Source organism: Lagopus muta, chromosome 1 (genome assembly GCF_023343835.1).
Source record: "Lagopus muta isolate bLagMut1 chromosome 1, bLagMut1 primary, whole genome shotgun sequence".
Taxonomy (NCBI): Eukaryota; Metazoa; Chordata; class Aves; order Galliformes; family Phasianidae; genus Lagopus; species Lagopus muta.
The window spans coordinates 168,365,559-168,390,356 of record NC_064433.1 but is presented as its reverse complement, the minus strand read 5'-3'; the positions used below and the strand labels follow the sequence as shown (position 1 = coordinate 168,390,356).

The window sequence follows — 24,798 nt, the reverse complement described above, 5'->3', positions numbered from 1 at the left end:
TGACACACTGCTGGGTTGGTACACTGAAAAGAAGTGACACTGTTTGCTCATGGGACAGTTGTCAGTTCTGTGCCAACCACCTGACCAGACAGATGAATGAGACTGGTGAAACTCGGCAACCTGAATTTCTTGTTACAAATCAACGTAGACATTGAGAAGGAAAACAGCCAGGAACTGATGGAAATACCCCAGTCAACTGGCACTATTTATTCAGTTCCATTGAGAGGGTTAGATATGTAAAGGAACAGAAGTGGGAATTGTTACAAGACAATTAGCAGGAAAAGATGGTCACATTGTTGAGCAATGCTCCTGGAAACACCGACCCCAGCAAAAGCTAGTAGGATTTTCCCTGCAAAGTCCCCAGATTCTGAAAGACAGTGAACTTCACACACTTCTGATCTGATCACGGAGTTGTTAAGGTTGGAAAAGACCTCTGAGATCATTGAGTCCAACCATCAGCCCATCCCAGCATGCCCGCTAACCATGTCCATCAGCGCTACATCTGCGGTACAAGCTCCAGGCAGAGTGGGCAAAGGGGAAATAGTTTTTACTCAACATCAAAAACAGTGCCGAAAGCTTCAAGAAACTATTTTGAAAGTGGTTGTAATTACTAAAGTTAAATCAAGTTCATGTACTCCTTGTTGCTGAAACTTCAATGATTGACTGGTGGTGGCAGCCACACTGCTTGTGACAGGACAAAGAAGAGGTGCTAATGGGTCCTTCACGTCCCAGGGAAGCCCTGCCCAGTTACAACCCCGTTTGTACTTGGTTGGCATCTGCAGTGATGCCTCACTGAGTAAGCAGGGATGGAAAAATTGTGCAAAGCTCCAGAAAGTTGAGGCTAGATGAGCATTAAAACAAAGGACAAGAAAGGGAGATCTTCATAGGCTCAATCTCACACCTCATCACTGGCACAACTTGTGGCTTCTGGATCCTGATGTGGGCTGTGGTAAACTGGTAGTGCTAGGACAGAGGGTAGTTCAGCTTTGCACAGTTCTGATATTTCCATTTAATTTTATATACATATTTGCAAACATTTTGGTGGCAGACTGGGCTCTCTTGTTATCACTTTGTTTCGAGTTCAGTGTCCCCTTGTCTGAAAGTTGAATGTCCTTGAACTCAACTTCTTTCTGCTCTTAGCAGCACAGTGTTGTCCAATGTTTCGGAGATGGCCAAAGACAAGTCACAAAATTCCTACAAACTGAGAAAACGTATGGAAAAGTCACATGTAACTACACAGAGTTAAATGCTGAAACTGAGATCTTAGAACGTCTGGTTTTGTTTGTTTATGTTGAAGGGCAAAGATTTCCTGCCAAATTTCGTGTGAGATTCTGAAGAGGAGATCCTGTTCTTCCTCACAAAAGATCAATGCTAAAGGGACTCAGCATGTTAATGCGTCTTGAAAGAGGTTCAGGTCTGTTCTTACTGCTCCTTGCTATCATCACATATGGAAACAGTTTTAGACACTGATTGAAAACATCGTATTTGCTCAGTGGGGCCCCCTGGAAAGGACAGGCACCTGCAAAGCCACTTGCTGCACAACTACCTCCTATGGACTACACAACAGAATTTTGGTTGTTTTGACACAAATTCTTTTGTCAATAGCAAAAACAGACACATACTACATTTTTTAACTACTTAGTAGCCCCAGTATTTTTCTAAGCCATGTAGTAAGTGAAGATGTTAAGTGGACTTTTAATTACAGAAGCACAGCACAGCTGAGGCTGGCAGGGCCCTCTGGGTGCCTCCACTCCATCCCCTGCCCCAGCAGGGACACCCAGAGCAGGGTGCCCGGGGCCACGTCCAGGCAGCTCTGGGAGATCCCCAAGGAGGAGACCCCACAGCCTCTGTGATCCTGTGCCAGTGCTCTGTCACTGCACAGCACAGAAGGGCTCCTGGTGTTCAGAGGGAACCTCCTGTGCTCCAGTTTGTGCCCATGGCCTCTGGTCCTGGCACTGGGGCACCACTGACAGAGCCTGGCTCTGGCTTCTGGCACCCTCCCTTCAGAGATTTATGGACATTGATGAGATCCCCCTGAGTCTCCTCCTCTTCTCCAGCTGTGCAGCCCCAGCTCTCTCAGCCACTCCTCACAGGAGAGGTTCTCCAGGCCCTTCATGATCCTTATGGCCCTTTGCTGAACTCTCTCCAGTACATCCACATCTGTCTTGTACTGGCCAAGCTCTAGATACAGCTGGGGGAGAAGTTGCTTATTCCTCTCCAACTGTGATACCCTCAGCAGGCATGAAGTTAACTTTTCGTTTTCCTACAGCATTTTTTTGGATCGTGTACAATCCTTTTTGTGTGTCTGGCCATCCATCTTCTTATCAGCAGCCAAGCCATGCAAAGGGAATGCATCTCTCCTTCTCACAGGTCAGGGCATATTCATGCCACACTCTCAGGTGAAGAGCTGTTATCACTTTCAATGTGCCAGGAGTCAATGTGCTGACGTCCACAAGGCAGAAGGTCAACTGGGCTTCACTGCAGTAGCAACAGACAGGAATGAGAGCAGATGAGGACAGCAATGCCACCATCTGGGGCTATTCTGACTGACAGACTTTGACTCCTGTTATGCCCTCTCCTGTTTCGAAATCTCTAACCCTGGTGTTACGTCTCCTGCTCCAGAAGGACCATCAGTACTATCCTTGCACTGCCCACGTTCTTTTCATAGAATCATAGAACCACAGAATGGTTTGGGTTGGAAGGGACTTTCAGAGATCATCCAGTTCCAACCCTGCTGCTCTGGGCAGGGCTGCCACCCACCAGATAGATGTTCATGTTTACCTTCCTTCTGAAGCCTGTGTGGCTATTTGTGTGACCTACGCCTTCCTCACCACCTGCATGAACACTATAGTTTCCACTCCATTGAAAGCCAGGTGCGTAGGTTCTCTGAAGGGCACAGCTTTTTCCCCTGCAGAGACACCAGATAAGAGAGAAATGAAAACCAAGTTTTCTAAAATCAAGAGCAGGGGAAGGCCAGCATTGTCTGTATGCCCTCTGGCACAGCAGGATGTAGCACTAAAAGCTTGCTGCTGGAGTTCAGCAGCCCTGGGGAAGAGAAGCTTTTTGTTTGAGTCCATGTGGGTGAAGCGTATGGCTTACATCTGTACCAAAAGACACAGCACTGTGCCCTCCCCCAGTAATACAATAAATAAAAACAGCTTACGTTTGTTATTTGACAGTTATAATTGAAAGAAAAGGACCAGGCAATAGGGATCCTTTTTTTTTTCTGATCTAGAAGACAAAATAAATAGATATGGTTACACCAGCCACGCAAGACAGGAAGGTAAGAGAGATGCTTCTCTTTCTTCCCCAGCTTTCTCTTCAGCTTGTATCATTTTCTAAGTCACGACCAGTCTGACCTGGGGCTGCAAGGTAACAGGGCATCAAGTTAAACCCAAATAACCCTCCAGGTAGTTTATGCAGAAAAAACAGCAAGGGAAAGTTTGCAAAATGGGTTCATATACCCAATATCTACCCATAAGCAACACTGAAACCACAGCTCCTTGGGAAGAGAAGATGGGGACAAGAATTTACCACAGGAGTTAAAACATACCTTGCTCCAAAATTTGGTCATCTTTGGAGTTCCTCACTTTAGTTTGAATAAGATGTGTCCTGAAGGGCTGGGCATTCACCGAGCAGATCCTCAGCTTGCAGACTTCTGAGCTCCACTGATGTTAAGCACAATTCATGCTGTGGGCCCAGGCCCTGTTGTAGCCATTATGGCTCATCAGGAACAGAGCTGAACACTGATTACTTGATTACTTGAGCGCTCTCAAGTTTCTGCCACCATGTGAATTACTCTCTGTGGCAGCAGAGCAAGTTCTGGCCAAAAAGCCTAGAGCCCAGGGTAATGTGGAACAGCATAGGCCAGCATAGTTTTACACACCTTCTCCAGCTGGAATGAAATCCTGGCAGTAGACTCACTCATCTTGCATGCCTTCCAAGAGGAAACAAGCATCTAATTTCCAGGAAAGAAAGTAGGAGGGCTTAAAGATTAGTAACGTTTCAGCAGTAAAGTGAGTCTTTTTAGTGAGATGTGAAATATGTTTGAAAACGTGCTTTAAAAAAATTGCTGCATAGAGGGGAACCAACAACAGGCTGTACAGCCAGGAAAGCCGGGGTGGCATCATTTCAGACAACACAGCTGCAGAATGCTTGAACACCATTTACAGGATGTATAAAAAAAAAAGAATTTTCCCTGAAGAATTTGCCTTCATGGAGGCAGCTCCTCAGACTCAGATTAATGTTATGAATGGCACTTACCTTTTTTGTTCTGTTTTCTTTTTTTTTTGCATTCTCTCCCAGTGAAGGCGTACAGCTCTTCTCTGTGTAGCAGCGTGCTTTATGGTGGTAAACACCACAACCTCCCACCGAGAGGGGAGAAGCAAAGGGCAAAATGGGGGCAAGGCTGAGTGCTGCTGACTGCTGTATTTCATCACAAAGACCAACAGCAGCCCTGCATCAATAGGAGATACAGGAACACTCAGCCTGCAGAGCAAGAGTATTGTCAATAGAGTGTTAAAAAGCAAAATGGATTTAGAGGAACCCAGAGATGACTCTTCATTTAAGACAGATCTAGCAAAAAAAGTTTTGCTTTTCTTTTTCCATCCTGACACTTTCCTTTTAAAAGGATAACTTTGGTCAATCCAGGTTTTTTAAATACTTCTTTATTCTTAAAAGAAACTGCCAAATATGACAACAGGACAATAAGTGTTGTTCAGCAATATCAGTTTCTGATCTAGAGAGGAAATTAATAAAAACATCATCGGCATCTTAAAAAATAAATATGACTAAACGTATGGAAAACAGGAAAATCAAATTCATGTTCAACAACACAGACAGGTACAAATGCTGAAATGCTGCTGCACAAGGTAGAGGTAGAGGTAAAACAGACTTCTCAACCCCAGACCAGTTTTAGATCTGCTCCCCCACTCCCCTGCACACACTCCTGAAAGTTGTTGCCAGTAATTTCATTTGAATCCTCCTCAGCCTCATCAGACTGCAAGCAGGTCCGTGTGCTCTTTCTGATGCTCCGAGCTGGAAAACTATTTCAGCTTTTGTAGAAATAAGTTGCTAAGCAACCTGGCCCCCGGGTTTTGCAACTGGTGCAGCAAGGAAAGTGGCAGGAAGCCATGCTTTAGCTACAACAAAACAACAGAACGCTCTCCAGATGATGTCTGCTAGGATAAGAGGGTGGTAGAGCCCTTGGTAGAAATTGCAAGTCCATCAGATGCTTGGCGATGTGACCACAGAAGGCACAGTGTCGTGCCTGGAGCTCTTCTGCTGAAGTGAGCATTGTCAGCAGGAACATCCCAAACACACAGGTGGGGAGAGCCGACTGCCTTACACTGGAAACTGACATGGGTAAGACACCAACCGACAGCCCTCGGTACAAAGCAGCAAGTATCCTGACATCATGATGTATAAAAACTAAAAACTGCACTGCACACGGATTCTCCAAACAAACTCAAGACAACTGAAGTCAGATCGTACAAACCGTTAGTTAAAAAAATACCTTCTTGTGTATTTTGAGAATAAATGGAAAGAGTCTTCGTGCAAATGTTCAACCTTGATCAAGCAGAGGACATAAATTGTTGTAAACACATGAGTTCCTTTCTCATCCGCAATATGCGCCCGGCATTACCTATCTTCTGCAGAATGATTAGGGTTAAGAAATCTGCTTCTTCTGTAAGTGTCACCCTTCAAGTTCCACTGATGTATCAAGACACTACTGGCGTCATATCCCACAGCTGTTAATACAACAACATGTCATAACATGGTGAGTAGTGGTGAAATATAACAACGTAATATATAAAACTAATTTGCACTTTTTAATTTCTTTTTAAGGGAGGCTACGTGCCCAGAGGGGGATGCACCAGGTCCAAAGTTTAATTTCGTTTTCCAACACTCATGTCACTTGACATTTACTCCTTATAAGCCAGGTTAATATCTGGTTTTAAGCTACAAAACCCCATAGCATATTGCTAACTTGTGTGATTAGCAGTTGTAACACAATTACAAGGTAGATCTTTTCTTGCATCCAAGCCTGGGGCCCCCAGCACAAGAAAGACGTGGAACTCTTGGAGGGGGTCCAGAGGAGGGTCACTAAGATGATCAGAGGGCTGGAGCACCTCTCCTATGAAGTAAAGTTGAGGAAACTGGGCTTGTTTAGCTTGGAGAAGGCTCCAGGGAGACCTCATTGGTGCCTACCCATATTTGATGGGAGCATATAAACAGGAGGGGGTATGACTGTTTACAAGGGTGGATAGGGGTAGGACAAGGGGGAATGGTCTTAAACTGGGACAGGAGAGGTTTAGGTTAGATATTAGGAGGAAGTTTTTCACCCAGAGGGTGGTGACGCACTGGAACAGGTTGCCCAAGGAGGCTGTGGATGCCCCATCCCTGGAGGCATTCAAGGCCAGGCTGGATGTGGCTCTGGGCAGCCTGGTCTGGTGGTTGGTGACCCTGCACATAGCAGGGGGTTGAAACTAGATGAGCATTGTGGGCCTTTTCAACCCAGGCCATTCTATGATTCTATGATTCTACTGTTGTTGTTTGTAATTGCTAAAGTCTTGTTATACACTTATTCATTATTTTAGCTACTTCTCTGCATGGAGTTTTGACATCTGTGGGCCATTTGTTAACCTGGCCTCACAAACTACATCAGCCACTTCAAAAAGCTGTTTTGTGCTCTTTATGGGAAGGGCACTGTTAGCACTGACTCGGCTAGTCTTGTCCCCATCCCTTTGGGTTTACAGACCAAGATCCCTGTGGTCTTTTTTGGGCAGAAGCGTATCAGTTGGTGTGAGAGAGATCAGTGTGGAGAATGGTAGCTAGGACATACATGGATTCCCATGGGAGAAGAAGAAGAAGGAATGAAGTACAAAAGCTAGAGCAATCTCCTCCCTCCTACCTTAATAATCTTGTCTGTCCCCGAGGTCAGCAGCCATCCTCTAGTGGCATCAAAGTGTACATGAACTATGTTGTGCTTACTGTCGTGGAAAGTAGCTGTGGGCGCCCGCCTTGAAGAAAGAGATCCCAAATCAGAAAAAAACCACAGCTGCCAGGTATCAAGGAAACAAGCATTTGAAGCAAGCGCTGACCTATTATGCACTGATGGGACTTCTGCTAATGGGACCCAGGACCACCCAATGGCTGCTCGCTTCCCAACCCTGCAGCCACTCGGGCCACTCAGGCCCTCCCAGTTACAGGCATTTTGTCCCACTGCAGCTCTGGGCTGCTCGGCGCCCACACTTACTCCTCATCCGTTATGGACTCGTGGCAGCTATCGCAGACCCTCACTTCAAACTCGAACCCCATCAGCGGGATGGAGGAGCGCTTGGAGCTGCACTTGCCGCAGACGGCCTTCCCGCATTTGCGGCAGTGATGCTGTGGGAGACAACACATGAAAGGACATCTTCAGCCATGAGCCCGGGGACGGGTCGCTGCTCGGCTCCCAGCTCTCCCACCTCACTTTCGCAGGGCTCAGCTGAGGCTGCAGCAAAAAGGAAAGCTATTCTTCCTATGGGAGATGAAGGAAAATGCTCATCTTCATGTACACCCACCTTCTCCTAGCCATGTCCATCTTTTGAGTCTCTCTTTGGGGGAGTAGGGACTACACCCCCAGTGAGCAATAGGTATCGTATTAAAATACGTCAGCTCAAAGTAGGACAGGGTACACTGGTATAACTCCAGAGCCTCACCTCAGCCTCTTTGTCCAAGTACAAATACACATGGCCTGATCATCTCAGTCAACCCTGCTGGCCATTTTCAGCCACTGTTCAGCACCATCGTTCCTGCATTCTGATACTACCTGTATTCTGTTTTCTCACACGCTGACTGCATAGGACCAAAGGGCTGCCATGCCTGTCATAGGAGAGACAGGCCCTGTGGTGACAAGCCACCATTAAATAAAGGGGAAAGGGCAGCTTAACTGTGACCCAGGCACCTGTTTCAGGGCCCAAGAGGTCACCCTTTCCTGCCTTTTCATGCCCCTCTCCCAGACCATAATCCACAGCCCCTTCCTGTTGGGCAGGGATGCGCAGCAGTATTCCAAGCAGAACAGTTAGCCTTTTCCAACACAGCTTAAACAGTTACAGATGTTTACCCAAGCCCATTAAAAACAGCTTTAGTTCCAGCACGATCTCCAAGAATTAGCTGCAAATTTTTTTCTACAACAGATTCAGATGACAATAAGCAAAATCCCACATGGCTAAAGCTACAGACAGCCCCAAAACAATTTACTCAGCTCAGACTCATACACTTTTTTTACATTTGCTATTGGGACAGGCTGTCAAAATTAAAAAGAAAAAAAAAGACAAAAATGTTCTGCTTCCGATGAGCAGGAATCATTAAGGGGAGCTCACTGTCCTGTTATTGCTAGAACAAAGAGAAAGTTCTCAAGCCTTTATAGGAAAAAAAGACTCCCATAACATACTGTGAGAGAGAAGGAGCCTAACTGTATCATATTAACACAGCAAAGGGTCCATACAAACCTGCCTGAGGCCTATTTTCTTACTGTCCCACATTTGCTTGAAGTTCCAGAAGAAAGGCTGGTCACATTTTTGACAGGAGTCGCTGTCCAGCCACTCAGGGGTCTGCAACACACACAGGTGGGGGAGATGAGAAACAACTTCCACCGGAACCCAGGGACAGGATAAGGAAGATGTGATGGAGTGCAGTAATGTGGTCAGCTCAACTTGATTACAACTCCCCACTGATCATTTTACCCGATCAAGGTGAAGGTATGCAGGAGGAACACTTCTCATCCACCACATAAAGCAGAGTCTGATTGTAAGTCCATAAAAATAACTCAGGAACAAATAAGCCTCTCCAGCCTCTTCAAGTTTGGAACTTAGTATCTACAAATGTATATCTTGTCTGGACAGCATTAACCATCTGCACTGGAGGCAATCAGTACTTCCAGTATCCAAGCTACTCCAAGAGGCATTCCTGCTGTCAGAGGTATCTGTGCTGCAAATCTGACAAGGCAGGCAAATGAGGTTCTGAAGAAGCTTGAAACCCAAAACACCTTTTTTCCCTGCTTTCACATACAGATGATGAAAGGAAAGCTTTCTGTTTCCTAATTCCATGTGTAGATTTGCACTCATGCTGTGGATGAAGTGGGTAAAAAGATTTAAAGAATATAAAGAAAATATTAAAGGCCTTTCTCCCTCCTGCAGCCAGGTTTTGCTGTGAAGAGTAGCAAGGATGGATTCCCTGCAGGGAAGCACTCTCACCAGACACTGAAGGAGCTCAGGAAATGCCTGAAATGGCAGGAGGGCTTGTGGAGGAAGAGAATGACCTCCTCCCCTACACTTGGGTCCCCTGTCACGTGCCTGCTGGTGGACATTCAGTGCTTCTCCCCACAGAGTTCAGGAAACACAGCTTTGGACGCGAGACTCCAAGAGTCGTGGTTCCTGCATTTCCAGACGGCCACCAAAATGATCCAAGGGATGAAACACCTCCCCTACAAGGAGAGGATGAGAGAGCTGGGGCTGTTCAGCATGGAGAAGAGAAGGCTCCAGGGAGAGCTGAGAGCGACCTTTTGGTGTTAAAGGGGACTGTAAGAAGGAAAGGGACAGACTCTTTAGTAGGGTCTCTTGTGATACAACAAGGGAAAATGGGGAAATTCAGACTGTATATAAGAAAGAAGTTTTTTACAATAAGGGTGGTGAGGCAGTGGCACATGTTGCCCAGAGAGGTGGTGGATGCCCCATCCCTGCAGACAGGCTGGAGGGGCTCTGAGCACCTGATGGAGCTGTAGGTGTCCCTGTTCAGCGCAGTGGGGAGTTGGACCAGATGGCCTTTAAGGGTCCTTTCCAACTCAAAAATTCTATGATTCTATGATTTGAACCTTCTCCATCTGTCTGTCCATCCATCTGTCCTATTTGGGCTTGGCAGGAGTTCTTGGACAGGGGATGACTTCTTCTCACTTCACCAGCAGCACTAGATCCCAAGGACAAGGGTTCAGCCCAAAGCGGTGTTGGTGAGCAGGTCTGTCCCATCCCCAGAGAGGGACAACCCTCCCAACGCTGCCTCAGCATGCTCCTACCCAGCTCCAACTGAGCAAAATTAAACAAATACCAAGTCAAGTTCAAAGTGAGGAAGCCCCATTAATAAACTGCATTTGGCTTCTTCCACACTGTCATTTAAAAAGGCAAGAAATGCAGCTGAGATTGAGAATTAAAAGTACTATGAAAGCCAGACAAAGATAAGGGAAGGCGGATGGAGACCCTCAGATCCCATGGCAGTTTTGACCCCCAGCAATAAACTCAGTCAACTCTGAGCTTCAGCTTGTTCTGTCAGTTACTTTGAATGCTGTTCATACTGTAGGGGCAAATCCCTGTCTTTTGTATCCACAACAGTCTTTTAGATTAATGTCTACAGATCTGCATCTGAACAGTACTCATGAAGATGTTTTGCTTGTGACAAGGAACTGCTTTGTAGTCAAATAGAAACACAGCTTCCAGCATTTTTCAGATGTTTTCTTCTCACAGCTTTTTAAAAATAGATAAAAATAAGGAATCAAGCAACAAAATGGCATAATTCACTCCAGTGCAATCGCAGAGACGTGGGAAAATCTCATATCAAACTGAAGACAGCACACATCCAGTGGGGGGGGGGGGGAAAAACACTTATATAAGGGGAAAAGTAGCAAAGCCAACATCCAAGTATCTGATAATCACATCTCAAGGGTTCATGTTTTAGAGGTGGTTTAACACAGTGGTTGCCCTGCTGCTCTATGGATAACAAGAATGAGCCCACATTGCCATAGTCAGCACCACACACATCAGCACCTGCTGCTAAGCCCTCCTGTAGCTCATTATACTTCCCCTCCACTTTTTAACCAGCCTTCTCACATTATTGCTGTCTCTTTTGCAACCAACCAGTCTTAACCCTTAGTGCAGTCTTTTGAAGGCTGCCAATAAGTAAGTTTTCCATTTCTGGATGTTCAGGCTGCAGCAAAAAGGAAACATCTGTTGGGAGGGAGAAACCCACTCTGCTTTTGTTTCACTTTTGGAGCTGATGATATAATCGGCCATTAGATTAGCAATTAAAGAGAGCTAAATGGAATGCTAATTCACAGGAAAAAAAAAAAGGGAGCAAGAGTAGCTCAGTTCCTGCTTAGGTCTGTTTGAGTAGGTTTTTAAATCCAATTTTCCACTTATCTTTTTTCCTTGCTCAAGGGAGACGTGCACAACCCAGGGAGACCAAAACCTTCGTGGAGAAGCAGCAAAGCTGATTACAGATTGTGTTGCCAAAAGCAGCTGGGAAAAACTTGCTGCCCTTATCCTTCCTTGCTTTTCTCTAATCTTAATTACAGTGGTCTTCCCCACTACGCACTAGAAGGAGCAAGTAAAGGGATGTACCCAGACGTGTGTTTCCAATGCATCTCTCCCAGCCACAGCCCCACACTTGGCTGGCAGTAACCTTGCCCCAAGTGACCCACCAGGGGTATTCAGGGCCTCAGCGCCCACCCACAGAAATAGGGCAGAGCATTAGGAAAAGCTGTTACCCCCATGCAGAGATTTTACCAGGATTTGCCATGTTCAGGGCTAGGACTGGAGCCTGACTCTCTCGCTCGTCCTGCTGAGTCAGGTCTTCAAAATTGCTGAGAGGAGGCTCTTCCCACAGCACAAAGACTTGGGGTACATTTTGCACTTGCTTGCATCCATTGGCCACACAGCACCAAGGTGGTTGGGAATGTGTAAGTGAAATCTTGCTGTCTGTATCAGCAACGCTGTCATCTACCCCCTTCCATATGGCTATACCAAAGGGTAGCACGGCCCAGTAGTAGCAGGTGAGAGTGAAGCCACAAATAAATGTCTTTTCAGCAAGAATAAAGGAGAAACCAACACTGGGTTGCACATTTCCAGAGATAACAAAGAACTTCCTAGTTTTGTTTTCTTAACAAAAATCCCAATAATTATCAAACCATCCATTTACCTCTGAAATGACAGCATTTCTCATGATGTCCTTAAAAATAAAGCAGAACATCTCACATCCTTAGAGGACACCTTCAGAGCAGTAATGTAAAGGATAGAAACCATTTTACAGCCTACTTAATACACATTTTCTGCCAGATAATTTCCCCTGTACCATATTATCAAAGGCATGGCATAATTGCTGTGTAAGAACTGGAGCATATCCAACAACATTTTTAATGGCTGAAAAGTTCTTGTTCTAACTGAAAGTTGCACACGTTAGAAAAGCCACTCACTTCCCAAGACTGCTTCAGACAGAATCAGCAAGAATCGTGCCCCTACCTCCTGTCTTTCAACATCCATGTTCCAGACCACTATTCCCCCGTCAGCACCACAAGAGATGAGCTGCCGAGTGTGGTGAGCGTAGGAGAGAGACTGAACTTTATCGCTGGAAAAGAAACAACGCAGTAACTAATCAACCATTTAAAGCTAGCACAAAAGTAAGGACAAAACATACAATAAAGAATCAAGAACCATGGAATCGTGGAATGGCTTGGCTTGGAAGGGACCTTAAAGCCCATCCAGTTCCAACCCCCTGCCATGGGCAGTGCCAGCCAGCAGCTCAGGCTGCCCATGGCCCCATCCAACCTGGCCTTGAGTGCCTCCAGAGATGGGGTACCCACAGCTTCTCTGGGCAATGTAAATCATTCAGTTGCCTGCATGTTTTCCCCCCCCCCATTCTCAATGCACTTTTGGTATTTATCGGAAGCAAATTGGAGTCTTTGCTGTCCAGTTGGAACCAAAACCAGAGTGCTGCTCACTTGGGCAACATCCACAAAATCAAGGACCTGTTCTGATAACTGGTTGCACTGCTCCTGAAACTGCGAGTTGAGCTGGGAAGGCGAAACAGACCTGAAGCTTCAGGGGCTTTCCCAAAGCACATCTGAGTACATAAATGTAGCCTTAGTAAGGTACATTCTCTTCAGTATGTTAATAACAACACTTGATTTTGGTAAATCTCTGCAACATCTAGACATGAAGCGCGAAAGAACCACTGAATCTTTTCTTTTAGCACTAATAAGCATTATAAAAATAATACAGGAATTGGTAAATTGTTTCTAAGCCTTCCCAAGGTAAGGTAGATGATTTAGTTTATTTTCCCTCTTTTAAACAAAAAGCTGCAAGTGAAAAACAACACAGCTTAAACCCAACCTGCTGACTCTAATGTCACCAATAATTGGAACATTTCTTGGTCCCCACTGCCATCAGGCCTCTATACTACACTGAGCCAGCCACCAGCCATGCTATGGATTAAGATCCAGATGCTAACTTCATACTAAAAGATCTAATTTCCACAGTAATAAGTGTAGCAGGGGTGCATTAGCTAGCATCAGTGTTACGGTATGAGGATGATCTGGGGATTTCACAAAAGCTCTGCAGCACTCTGAAATCCCAGCGGCCCAACAAAAATGTCCAGCAGAGTGCAGCATCACTCAAGAGAAATGTATGAATACATAAGAAGCTGTAAACACTGTCAGACCAAAACGGCCATGGAATTTTGCCTCTTCAAATCAGAGCCTGGCATGCTATTCCCTCATATACGCTCTGTCAATGCACCGAAAACCTGTTGTAAGTATTTAAAAGGCTTGGGAGTCATCACAGCTAGTGACACTCTAATTTACTCAATGTCCAGAAGAAGATTACTCTTCTTCAAATACATCTATTGTACTAAGCAAATGTGTGGTCTGTATGTGCAAAGATGAAGCCTCTTTGCATTAAGGAGATGCTGCAGGCACATATGGGTAAAGAACATTCCTTATATTTCAGGCTGCAGGTAAAGTGAGATGGAAAACACATGGTTAACATGCAGCAAAACGGGACTAATTGTCCAAGCCTGATGCTCCCTCTAGGGGAAGGAAGGAAAGAAAAAACCTGACACCTAAAAAAGGAAGGAATTTTCCCTCCAGCTGTTCTCATTTGTGGACCCCTCCTTTCCAACTGAGGTGCAGACTCTCACATAACACACTCTGGACCATAGGTAACTGTGCTTTCTTTCACTACCTTTTGAAGACTATCACATCAGCCTGTGGTCTGGATGCTGAAAAACTTGCTGTAAGCCATTTATTCTCACTGTATGAAGACCAAGGGGAGTCACACATACAAGCTAAAGCCATGTGAAGACTGTAACCTCTGGACTATTTTTGCTTCCACATGGGACAGGAGGAAGGGCTTTGAACGTACTTATGTCCTTGCAGCTCGATGGCTGTTCCTTTTCTTCCTCCAATATCCCACATTATAATGGAATGGTCAGAACTGCCTGAGAACAAAACTCTCTGTATTGGGTCCCAACAGAGAGCAGTGACACCACCTGAAATAGGAGATTCATAGAACAATTAATTACAGAATGTAGCTTAACGTATTGATACATACTTAAACATTATTTTAAAAAAAAAAAAGAGTGATGAAAAATGTGGGTCTCTCTAGCAAGGGCCATGCAGCCACCGTACTGGCCATTTGGTAAGCAGCAGCCTAGAAATCCTATTGAAGCCATGCTCTGCCCTTCTGTAGCCTCGTGTGGGCAGAATGGGCAGCAGAAAGCCACCATATGATGGTCACAGTGTGATTGCACAGCTTTTCATCTCCATCGTCCCCTGGAGAGAGATTTTATTATAGAAGAGAAGCAAGTGGGGAATATTATCAGCAACCTGATCTAGAGGGAGGTGTCCCTGCCTATAGCAGGGAGTTGGAACCAGACGATCTTAAAGGTCCCTTCCAACCCAAATCGTTCTATGATTCTATGATTATGGGCATCTTCACAGTGCCTTAGCACATGGATTGAACGACCTTGTGATTGAACTACAAACACGCAGTCAAAGAGGAGGGATTTAAAGAGAAGATGCTGAGCAGTGTCCACCATTTTTTCCATTACATGGCAAGCTCACATCCCAGGGCTGCTGTTTTAAAGTGTGATGGAGCACAAGTCCAAGTAGTGAAGCAATCAGCCAGCATCCCCAATAAGCACATCCAAGATACACCTAACCCACTTGGGCAATAGTATCCACCCATGTGGGTCTTTCCCTAGGAAGCATCTTTCCCCCCAGAGTTACTGAGACTTTTATCCTCACTCTGTGTTAATGAGCTACTGATCATGGCATTTACTATCTATGGCATTTACTACACTTTTCGAAAGTTTGATCCCTTTCTTGTTTTCCTCAATAAAGAACAAGCTTTCCTGACTCATAGTGACAGTTTAATCTCCCTTTCACGCTCCTGTTTCACAGGATATAAGTTATAGGATATATAGTTATAGGATTCACCTTGATGCTGAGCACAGGTGAAGAACCAAGTAGGGTCTCCTCCTCAAGCCTTACCTGTGTGCCCCTTAAATGTCGTCACCAGGCTGCAGGACTCTTGCTCTAATTTGAGTATGGTTACTTGCCCAGAATGATCACCAACAAACACATGCCGGGTTTCCACATCAAATCTGATGTATAAATGCTGAGGAACACACATTGTTTACACAAGCTATGCATTACTCTTAATGGCTTGTTAATTCTTTTAACATGAGCGTTCTACAACCTTGTGAATAGCACTCTAGTCTCAAGGAGATAAACAGCGTATTTTTAGGTATTAAAGTCATAGCTGTTCATATCAATAATGCAGTCTCCCCGAGTTAACCCAAACAGCAAAGAAAAAATAAAAAAACAAAGTTACAAAACCTTGCAATAAGCCTTTTGCCATCAATGAGAAGTCTCATCTCCCCAGTATCTCCAGCTTAAGTTGGATAGTGTTCATTCTTCCTCTTTCCCTGTGTTGAAAACAACGGTTTTCAACCTCTTCATTATATTTAAGTATACGAACAAAACTCCCATCTTTTCTCAGAACACTACCCAATGTCACAGAAGTCCTCCAGAAGAATTTGTCTTGTCTAGTGGTTGGCAACCCTGCACACAGCAGAGGGGTTGAAGCTAGACGATCATTATGGCCCTTTTCAATCCAGGCCATTCTATGATTCTATGAGCCTATGATTCTATCTCCTTAATTTTTTTTTAATACCAATTTGGTGGCAACCTGGTCATAATGCAAAAACTAATCTACCTTTCATGGCATATTAGGCAAATGTTGGCTACATCAGATGTACCATACACCATATTCTAAATGGAGTAACATCCACCTACAGGAACCATCTATCTCAACAGATTCTGACTTCATTTGATTTAATTGCACATTTAGATTACTTATTGCTTATTTAAGGAAAAGTTGCTTCAACTGATCAAGTGCACACATGAACTGTTAGGGAAAAAAACCCACATCCCAGGTTCTGCTAAGTTTTTCTGCAGTATCTGTCAAAGGTTGTCCTCACCCCTGCCCTCCACCTGCAGGATCTGATGACCCAAATTAAAAAGTCCTCCATAATTTGGAACCTCTTGCAGCAGTCTGCCTCTCTAGGGAGCTTTAGGAAAGGCAGAACAAACTCCTGCATTGCACTTTCTATGCTCTTCAGAAAATTAACTAAAAATGGAGTTCACCCTGTAGACCATTTAGATCAGTTTGCCCTTCATTCAGCCTGAGATTACAATGCAAGGCCATATACTTCACTTATTTAATTCTGAGGCAGTCTCATTTCCTGCAAAGTAGCACAACACATATCATCTATACCACATATGCTATGGGCCACTAAAAAGTCTGTTTACGCTAACCCCTGCTTCCAGCCTAAGAGCTCATACTTTTCCACATCCCTTTTCATTTGCAATAAAGCTGAATTAATATTTCTTTTATTGCTAGGCAGCTGGGGCAGCTCTAGGTGAATAAGGCACTTGAGTGCCATTTCTGGAGCCATTTATTCTTTAGTTAGCTCAAATTCCCAGTGCACAGTGGGCTGCTCCAGAGTGAAGGACGAGTGCTGATTATTTGATATTAAAGCCATTTAATTCTTCCCATCGTGCACAAATGCACACTGACCTGATCACTGACCTACTTTGTTACCGTCATTTCTCAGAAAAAAAAAGAACATGCTGCATGTTTAAAACGAAGGCCCTGTCCTTATTTATTACAATGGCAGACCACAACAGGTTGCAGATTGCCCATTGTTTCGCTTAGACCTAAATATGCCACCCCGCATTAAAGAGACGAAGCAAGGAGAGCGGACAGTTGTTTTGTGTGTTTCTGTTTGTTGTTTTTTTTTTTACATTGGCTTTAGAGAACAGTTTCTCACAAAACACTGAACCTACGCAGGGCACAAATGTTGGAAGACAGTTAGAAATAAAACCAAACAAACCAAAAGCAAACAAAGAAGTTGTTTAAGGGCCAAAGGGCAGCGCCAACACGGAGGGCTCAGCAAAGGATACTGCAGGCCGCAGGCCCCCGCGCTGGTGCGGTAGCCTCCCAGCCGCTGGCCGCTCTCTGAACAGTGCCAGGTGAAGTGCTTGTCTTGGCCGGTGCTCAGCACCCACTCCATCTCCAGGACAAACAGAATCATGATGACCCTGCTTTGATGAGCTGAAAATTAAGCAGACAGACAAGTAGTCACACGGCAAAGAACACACGGGCAGCAGACCATTGGAAATGCCATCCCCTTGCAGCCAGCTCTGCCATTCCTTCGTCGTCTGCTCACTCTTTCCTATAGAAGAAAATGGTGTTCAATAATCCTACTGACCTGAGCTACCATGTAAGTAAGGTTCCTCCCCTGAATTTTAAACACTGGCTTGAGGAAGGAGAGAATCAAAATTGATGTAAGCTGCTCTGAAAGTAACGCCTCCTATTTATTTCCATGGAAACGACAACAACTACAAAGAGCACAATAACACTGTTTTGTAGACCAAATTCTCAGCTACAAAACATTATCTTTCAACATAGTCACCACCGTTTGCTGATTTGTGTGGATGAGCTGATTGAGACTCTCTTCATTATGCAGTATGACAACTGCGCATGCCTGTCCAGAATTTTGGGGGGTTGGACTCGATGATCTCTGGAGGTCCCTTCCAACTCCTACAATTCTGTGATTCTGTGATTCTGTGAATATTGCTGGTCTTTTGCATTGCTGTTTTCACTGCTGAAATGCACCACTCACCATCTCACTGTGCTCACACTCTCTGTTTGGTCTCCATAAACTTTCAGCAAGCATCGAGTGTCAGTGGGTGCCATTTTTTCTGCATGGAAGAATTCAGTGACACACCTTTGCTTCATACACACTTTTGATATGTCATTTTGTCAGACTGCCCCTCAGCTGCCATCTGTTACACAGCAACAACATGGAATGGAATATTGGTGGGGAGGTTCAACCTGTACTTCCATCCAGCCAACATTCACCTTTGACACTGTGGGCCAATGTAATAAAATAGGAGGTGTTACTTTTTGGAGTAGCCCTTGTAATTCATTCCTTGCATGCCTACAGGAGCCATCCATCTTCTGAGATAGCACAAGTCTTCTTTCCATCACTGTACCATAATCCACAAAGCTGCCATTGTGGAAAACACTCCAGGTTGTATTTAGATCTGCTTTGAGCTGGTTTTTAGACAGCAGAGCAGATTCTCATGAAGCAGCACACAGCCAGCTCCAGTGGATCTGGCCATGGATCGTGGTACCTCAGTGGAAGGAGGAGTAATGCACAGGCACAACCTACAACAAAACGAAGCTTTAGATCTGCATGGGAACCAGCTAAAAAAGAATATGGAAAACAATAATAAAAAAACTGAAAAGATCACAGCTGGGCAAAATGAATAAAACAGATGAACGAATGAATTTCTGCTGCCACCTAAACAAAGTCATCAAAAGCTTTTCATTAAACCAATGGAACCCAGGCTTGTATAGAAGGATTTCTGTATGAATGACCACTGGGTTTGGTTGTGAAGGGCTGACTGAGATGACTTTTTATTAAAACAAGTGGCTTGAAAGACACACAGAATTATCCCCAGCTGTAAGTGAACAGCGCCTGCCGTGCTCCTCAATCCACAGCTTGCTGCTTTATTGCTGTTTTGAGACTCGGCAACACGTGTTGCACAAAGAGGGCTGTTTGCGTTTCTTAGTGTAGACGCTGACACACTGGAAGCATTAAATATCTCTGGAAGCATAACAACCACTCCAAACCCTCTGTTTGAAATGCAGAGAAGTTCAATAAGAACAATATGGAAAGATTGCTGTCTACCCTGCACAAATACAAAGCGCAGATGAGAGTCGTGATCAAACTCTACAATGCGGAACAAGTTATGTTAAAAAGAATACGAGGCTTTCAAACAGATCTCTCTACCTTCAGATTTCTTTGCTGGGTAAGAATCTCAATGATCCCCATTGCACTAATGCAGGGCTTCATGTATCTGTTGGTCTTCCTGCAAGCACCTGCATGAGCCAGTCAGTGCAGTGGGGCACTGCAGAAGGGGCCATGCCGGTATCCATGCTGATGCAAGGACCCAATGGGATCACAAACATGTCCTGAGGGCTTGTGTGCCCCAACAGTGCTGCAGACAGGCCGAGGCAGTGCCACAGGACTGCAAAGCTCGCTGTGATCAGGCTGTTCAAGGCCTGCCCAGAGATGTTCCCTTTATTGACGATGGAGACGTGCCAGGCTCTCTGGACAACCTGCTCCAGCGTTTGACCTCCCTCATTTTGAAAAACAAAAATCCCTGCTATCTAATCAAAACATTTTTTTTTCTGTGTTGCAATCTCTGCCTGCTGCCTCTTGTCCTTTCACCGTACACCTCCAAGAGCAATGTGGCACTGCCTCACCACCCTCCCATTGTGTGGCTGTAGACCACTGTCAGACTCATCTCAGCCTTCTTTTAACACCAAGCAAAACCAACCCTTTTGGACTCTCCTCACACACCACATGTCCCACCTCCCTTGTCAACTTGGCAGTCCCTCACTGGCCCTGCTCCAGGACTTCCTCATCCCAGGAGCCCAAAAATAGACACAGAAACCTCATGAAGTTTAACAAGGTGTTCAAGAAATTTGTGGGACCCATCACACTAAATACTTTGCAAATATCCAGTGTTCGTTACCATCATTACTGACTCGGCACTGATGTTGGTAAATGTTCAGTTAGGCTGGCTTGCAACTCATGTTCAGATATCTGCTGCTAATGCTTCTTCTACAAAGCAGGACCTTTTGCTAGAAGTACAGCACGTGGATGGTGAGGCAATTCTTGCTCTGCTTTTGAAGGAGAAGATGTTAAAGAAATGCACACATCTTGTGGTGGAAGTGGAACACGAGATAACTTTGCTTATCCTCCTTCCCCAAAAAGAACTCCCAAATTCAGCACTGCTGCCCACACATTAGCTGGTGCCACCACACACACTGATGTCAGAAATATATGAACCAAGTGAAAGCCTGGTAGAGGTCACCTAAGCTGGGGAAGAAAGAAAGGACAAATGCAGGCAGGAAGTCATTTGGCATTTAGAGAGAATGTGATCCACGTGAGGCTTAAAGAAAAATTGCAGAAGTTGACAGTAGGGCAAGACAGAATTCTTGGCCCTAGGATTAGTATAGACTCAGAGACATGAAGTAGCAAGAAGATGGCGGTCCTTCATTCATAGAAGGCTTGACTGCACACTGTTTGTGTGCAGACAAAGGTGGAGAAAACACTTCCAGTACTGCTCAGTGCAGCAACAGCACAAAGGAGAAGTGGAATGGAGGGCAGCTGTTGCCATGGTACAGGAAAAGTCACAGCAAGCAGCAGGCCAGCAGAGAATGGAACCCACATGTGGGGGAAGATTATGGGATAGGGAACACAGAGAAGCAGCAGAGAAGAGGAAGATTCAGGTCCATTTGCAGAGGGAAGGTAAGAGCAAGCAGGACAATTATATTCCTAAGAGAAGGCAGCAGCAAGCATTGGGCAAAGAGCAAACCGGAGAGATGGAGGGGCCATGCCTGGAGAAAATAGGCTTAGTAGTAACAAAGAAAAGGGATGGACTGTGAGCATTCAAGGTAAAGGGGATGCACAGAGAAGTCCAAAACGTGCAAGAAAAGTCCAAAAGAAGAGGTTGTACACAGGGAGAGCAGTAATAAGGAGGTGGCGTGAGCTGGCCTGAAAGGAGACAGAGGACACTCCTGAAATGGGGAGGCTGCAAATGGCATGGGGCAGAAATAGATCCAGAAATCCTACTGAGTGGAATAATCTTGCAAATAATAAACAAAAATGAGTAGGAGGTAAAGCAGAAGCCATTCTTTTTCATGCAAAGAAAGAAGTTATTTCCTGTGAGAGGTCAATGTCCCATAACTTGCCATGAAGTACTGAATTACAGTGCCACAAACTTAACCTCTTTGTTTTGATCCCTTTCAAGAAAGAGGTTTTGCAACTCCAGGCACAGCCTTGCAACAAAACTTTCAAGGCACCATGCCAGCCATGTCCTGGCTGCATGACACCAGATCTGGCCACAGACTCCTGCCAAGAGTAAAGCACAGCCTATGCACATGCACCAGCAGACTATTTGGCAGACATACAACTGGCTTTTTAAGACACAATTAGTGCTTTAGCCACTAGAGCAGCTTCAGCTACTTAGAACAGTGCCTCATTGTTTCCTACCCATCCCATCCCCTATACTTTTATATGGCCGTATTAGGAAGGTGTACTTCATGGAGAGTTTTTTGTGGAGGGGAGTCACCACAGACAGGTGAGGAGGGCTCATCTCTGCTGGATCATGGCATGCCTACAGAAAGACTACATGTCCCTTCCCTGAACACTCTCCCAGACAGTGTGGTGCAAGTAGGCACCCTCTCTTTGCAGCAGTGTCTCAGCAGCACTGCTGCACTCCATCCCCAGTGATATGTCCCATAAGCAAAGATGCAGTGTCAGGATGGAGGCAGCTGTGCCTACCAAAGTGTCTCCTGGTTCATGGTATGATAAAACTGTAGCAGGCTGTGAACAGCCCTTCACTGAGTCTTTTATTCCAAACATCTTTCCTGTAGCAAAGAACTAACATCTGCCTCCCCCTTTCTGGCCACCATTCCCATCTGCAGCACTGGCAACAGTCTGACTTTCTTAAATGGGGATGAGATATGAGAGAAGAAAAATGCATCTCCAACAGCACCTGGGGGCACTTTTTTTCCAAAACAACCATTTGCTGATAGGGTTGGCCATGCACAGAATGCAGAACATTAGACCTACTGCTTCTTTAACCCCTGTATAGCAGGGATTACTATCCAGATACCCCTCCCACATTCAAATTTAGGAGATGCCAGCAGCCTGGCTCACCACACTCTGTTCTCCCCACCCCAAAAGAGCATAAGAAGGATGTGGAGCAGGTCCAGAGGAAGGCCACTAAGACGATCAGAGGACTGGAGCATCTCTCCTATGAAGAAAGCAGGCACTGTCTGTGGTCTCTGACTGCCGTAAGAAAAATGGCTTCTGCAGGTTATGGTTTGCCCTAGACCTGAAATGATACCTATTCTGGGCACAGGTGTCACTTATCTTGCCCTAAAATAAGTACATAGCTTTCAAATAAAATCTTCTAACATGTCTGAGAGTCCAGCACCTGGCACGACAGTCCTCCACAGTGGCAACCTCTGCCTCCACGTTGGTCTCACCAGGAGAATGCCCATCTGTGCATGCCGTGTCCCTGGAGGTGTTTAACACCAGGTTGGATGGGGCCCTGGGCAATCTGATCTAGTTCTTATCTAGTGGCTGGCAGCCCTGCGTGTGACAGGGGGTTGGAGCTCGATGATCCTTGAGGTCCCTTCTAACCCAAGCCATTCTAAGATTCTGTGATTCTCTCCATACCTTTAAATCTAAAGGTTACAAAGTGATCCCCAGAGCCTCCGTTTAGAGATTTAAATTATTCTCTAATTTTTCAAGATACAGAAACTCAAATACATGAGTAAATGTATATGTGAAAGGTACGAGAGAGATCTCAAGCCAACAGGTCAGAGACTTTTCTACAGAAACGCGATTCTTAGCATACAATACATCACCTCTCAGTCAAACAGCAAAAGAGGTGTAGAAATAAGTGGTAGCTATTATGTTACTTTTATAGGGATACCTGATCTAAGAGTGGTGTCCTCTAGAAGTTTAGTAAGGATAAATAGCTATGTTTCTTACAACATCCCATTAACAAATGGCCAAGTGGAATTAGAAAAGATATGGACCTTTTAGTATGGCAGGTATCCACTGATAATATTGAGATTACTAAAACAAGCATTTACTGAAATACAACTGTACTCATCCCAAAAGCTACAACCCTAAAAGACAGTCAGCTTTCTAAATAGATTCATCAAATGCATACTATTAAATATTAAAAACTAATGTTCCTCTTCCCTCCACATATTTGGATTTTTGACGGCTTGCTGTCTACGATGACATTCCTAAAGTAGACTTCAAATGAAAAATAGAGCATGAAATAGCTCAGTAAGCCTTGCAATCTCAAAGCACAGTATTGATCTATTGATAAAAACAGCATTTATATTAGCCTGAAAAATTACAGTAAAGGAGAATATTTCGATTCTCGCCCCTGAAGAGCACATTAATAAAAATTAATGACAATACAGACTAATTAGCACAGATCATGGTTCTTACCCTGGTAACTCTTCACTAGTGTCATCTTGTTGTAATCTTCTGATAAAATGAATTCCTGGGGAAACGGAAAGAAGAAGAGCAACACAGAAACAGGGGTTAGAGATGTGAAGTGTCCAAGACTATTGTCATTTGAATCTGTCTGTGTTTTTGCAAATTTTGAGTACCTCCATCTAAAAACCCCACAAATCATTTCATTTTTTAAAAAGGCCTAACAAAGCCTCATGAGTGCTTCTGAACAGAAAGGTGGAGATAAAAGAGGAACCATTAAAAAGAACTTAAGAAGCTGGCAGGATGGCTGGCTACAAATGAGCCAGTGTACCACAAAGCAGGAGACCTGAATGCCAGCACACAGCAAACATCTCACAGCTCAGGATTGCTGGAGCAGATACGTGTGCATGCACCCAGCTGTGTGCACATCCGCATGCACACCCCAACCTGAACCTCAGGAAGCTCCAATTAAATTTGTGACAGGCCCCTGGAGATGCTCTCTCCAAACTATGTACTAATAATCCACAACAGGGAAAAGCTCAGATTTCTGTTCAGAAGTTTCTCGATACTTTAGACAAACAAACACAGACGTTCCTCCCCACCTTGATTTTATCTCACTATTAATTATTATTTATTCTGGTATCTTAGAAGCAGACTTTCTTGCTTTGCTGCTGCTCTGCTGTGGCTACCAAGCAGTAGTGCATGGGCACAGAGGGTGGCTGCCCAGGGACAGGCATGCGGAGTGACCCAGCTTGGCTCTCTCTATGGTCAGGGAAGAACACCCTACAGGGAGATGCTCTGCAGTCCTGCTGCCCTGGTGCTGCTGTTTAACCATCTTTAAATTGGCTTTTAGAGGATGCGAATGATGAAAATCAGCAGTAAAGAGTCTGTGTGGAGGTCTCAGCTCCTGGAACAGTCCCATGTGGTTAAACAGAATGAGCACCTGGGTGCTCCTGCTGCTTATTTTGAAGGAGAGAGCTGTTCAGAGTAGGGGAAACAGTGGTCACAACACAGCTTCTGCAGCTTCACTTGGGAGGAAACACCTGGCAAAGGGTGGGCCCTGCTGCACCACTACATGAACTGGCTTTCAAATTGCCCTCAGGTAATTGTGTGCAGACGTCCTACTGAGAGAAATGTGAGAAAGAACAAGGAGCTTGAAAACACATCGTATTAAATTATTTAAAACAAACTATGCAGAAGCTCCCTGGGCTAATCTAGCTTGGGGCCAGCAGTAAAACCTAATTTATTTAATCTGGAAATAGTGTGAAAATAAAAGGAACATTGTAAAACACAAGATGAGCTACATTTTAAAGTTGTGCAATATCCATGCATAAGCACTGTCAAAAGCACTGACAGAAAGGACTGGGCTTCATGAGCCCA

The 24,798-nt window shown here is 44.9% G+C and overlaps 1 protein-coding gene across 1 annotated transcript in view; it reads right to left on the bottom strand.

Annotated features, from left to right (window-relative positions):
• Window positions 1-1,112: 1,112 nt before the first annotated feature.
• WDFY2 (WD repeat and FYVE domain containing 2) overlaps window positions 1,113-24,798 on the bottom strand; it is a 67,205-nt gene continuing 43,519 nt past the window's right edge. Inside the window, exons 4-13 of the mRNA XM_048934697.1 lie at window positions 23,431-23,485; window positions 17,276-17,426; window positions 15,299-15,411; window positions 14,169-14,295; window positions 12,270-12,375; window positions 8,496-8,597; window positions 7,259-7,389; window positions 6,914-7,022; window positions 2,782-5,750; window positions 1,113-1,201 (exon numbers count right to left, since the gene is read on the bottom strand). Of these exons, the coding sequence (XP_048790654.1) occupies window positions 5,721-5,750; window positions 6,914-7,022; window positions 7,259-7,389; window positions 8,496-8,597; window positions 12,270-12,375; window positions 14,169-14,295; window positions 15,299-15,411; window positions 17,276-17,426; window positions 23,431-23,485 (924 nt within the window). The 3' untranslated portion in view covers window positions 1,113-1,201; window positions 2,782-5,720. The remainder of the gene's footprint in view (window positions 1,202-2,781; window positions 5,751-6,913; window positions 7,023-7,258; window positions 7,390-8,495; window positions 8,598-12,269; window positions 12,376-14,168; window positions 14,296-15,298; window positions 15,412-17,275; window positions 17,427-23,430; window positions 23,486-24,798) is intronic.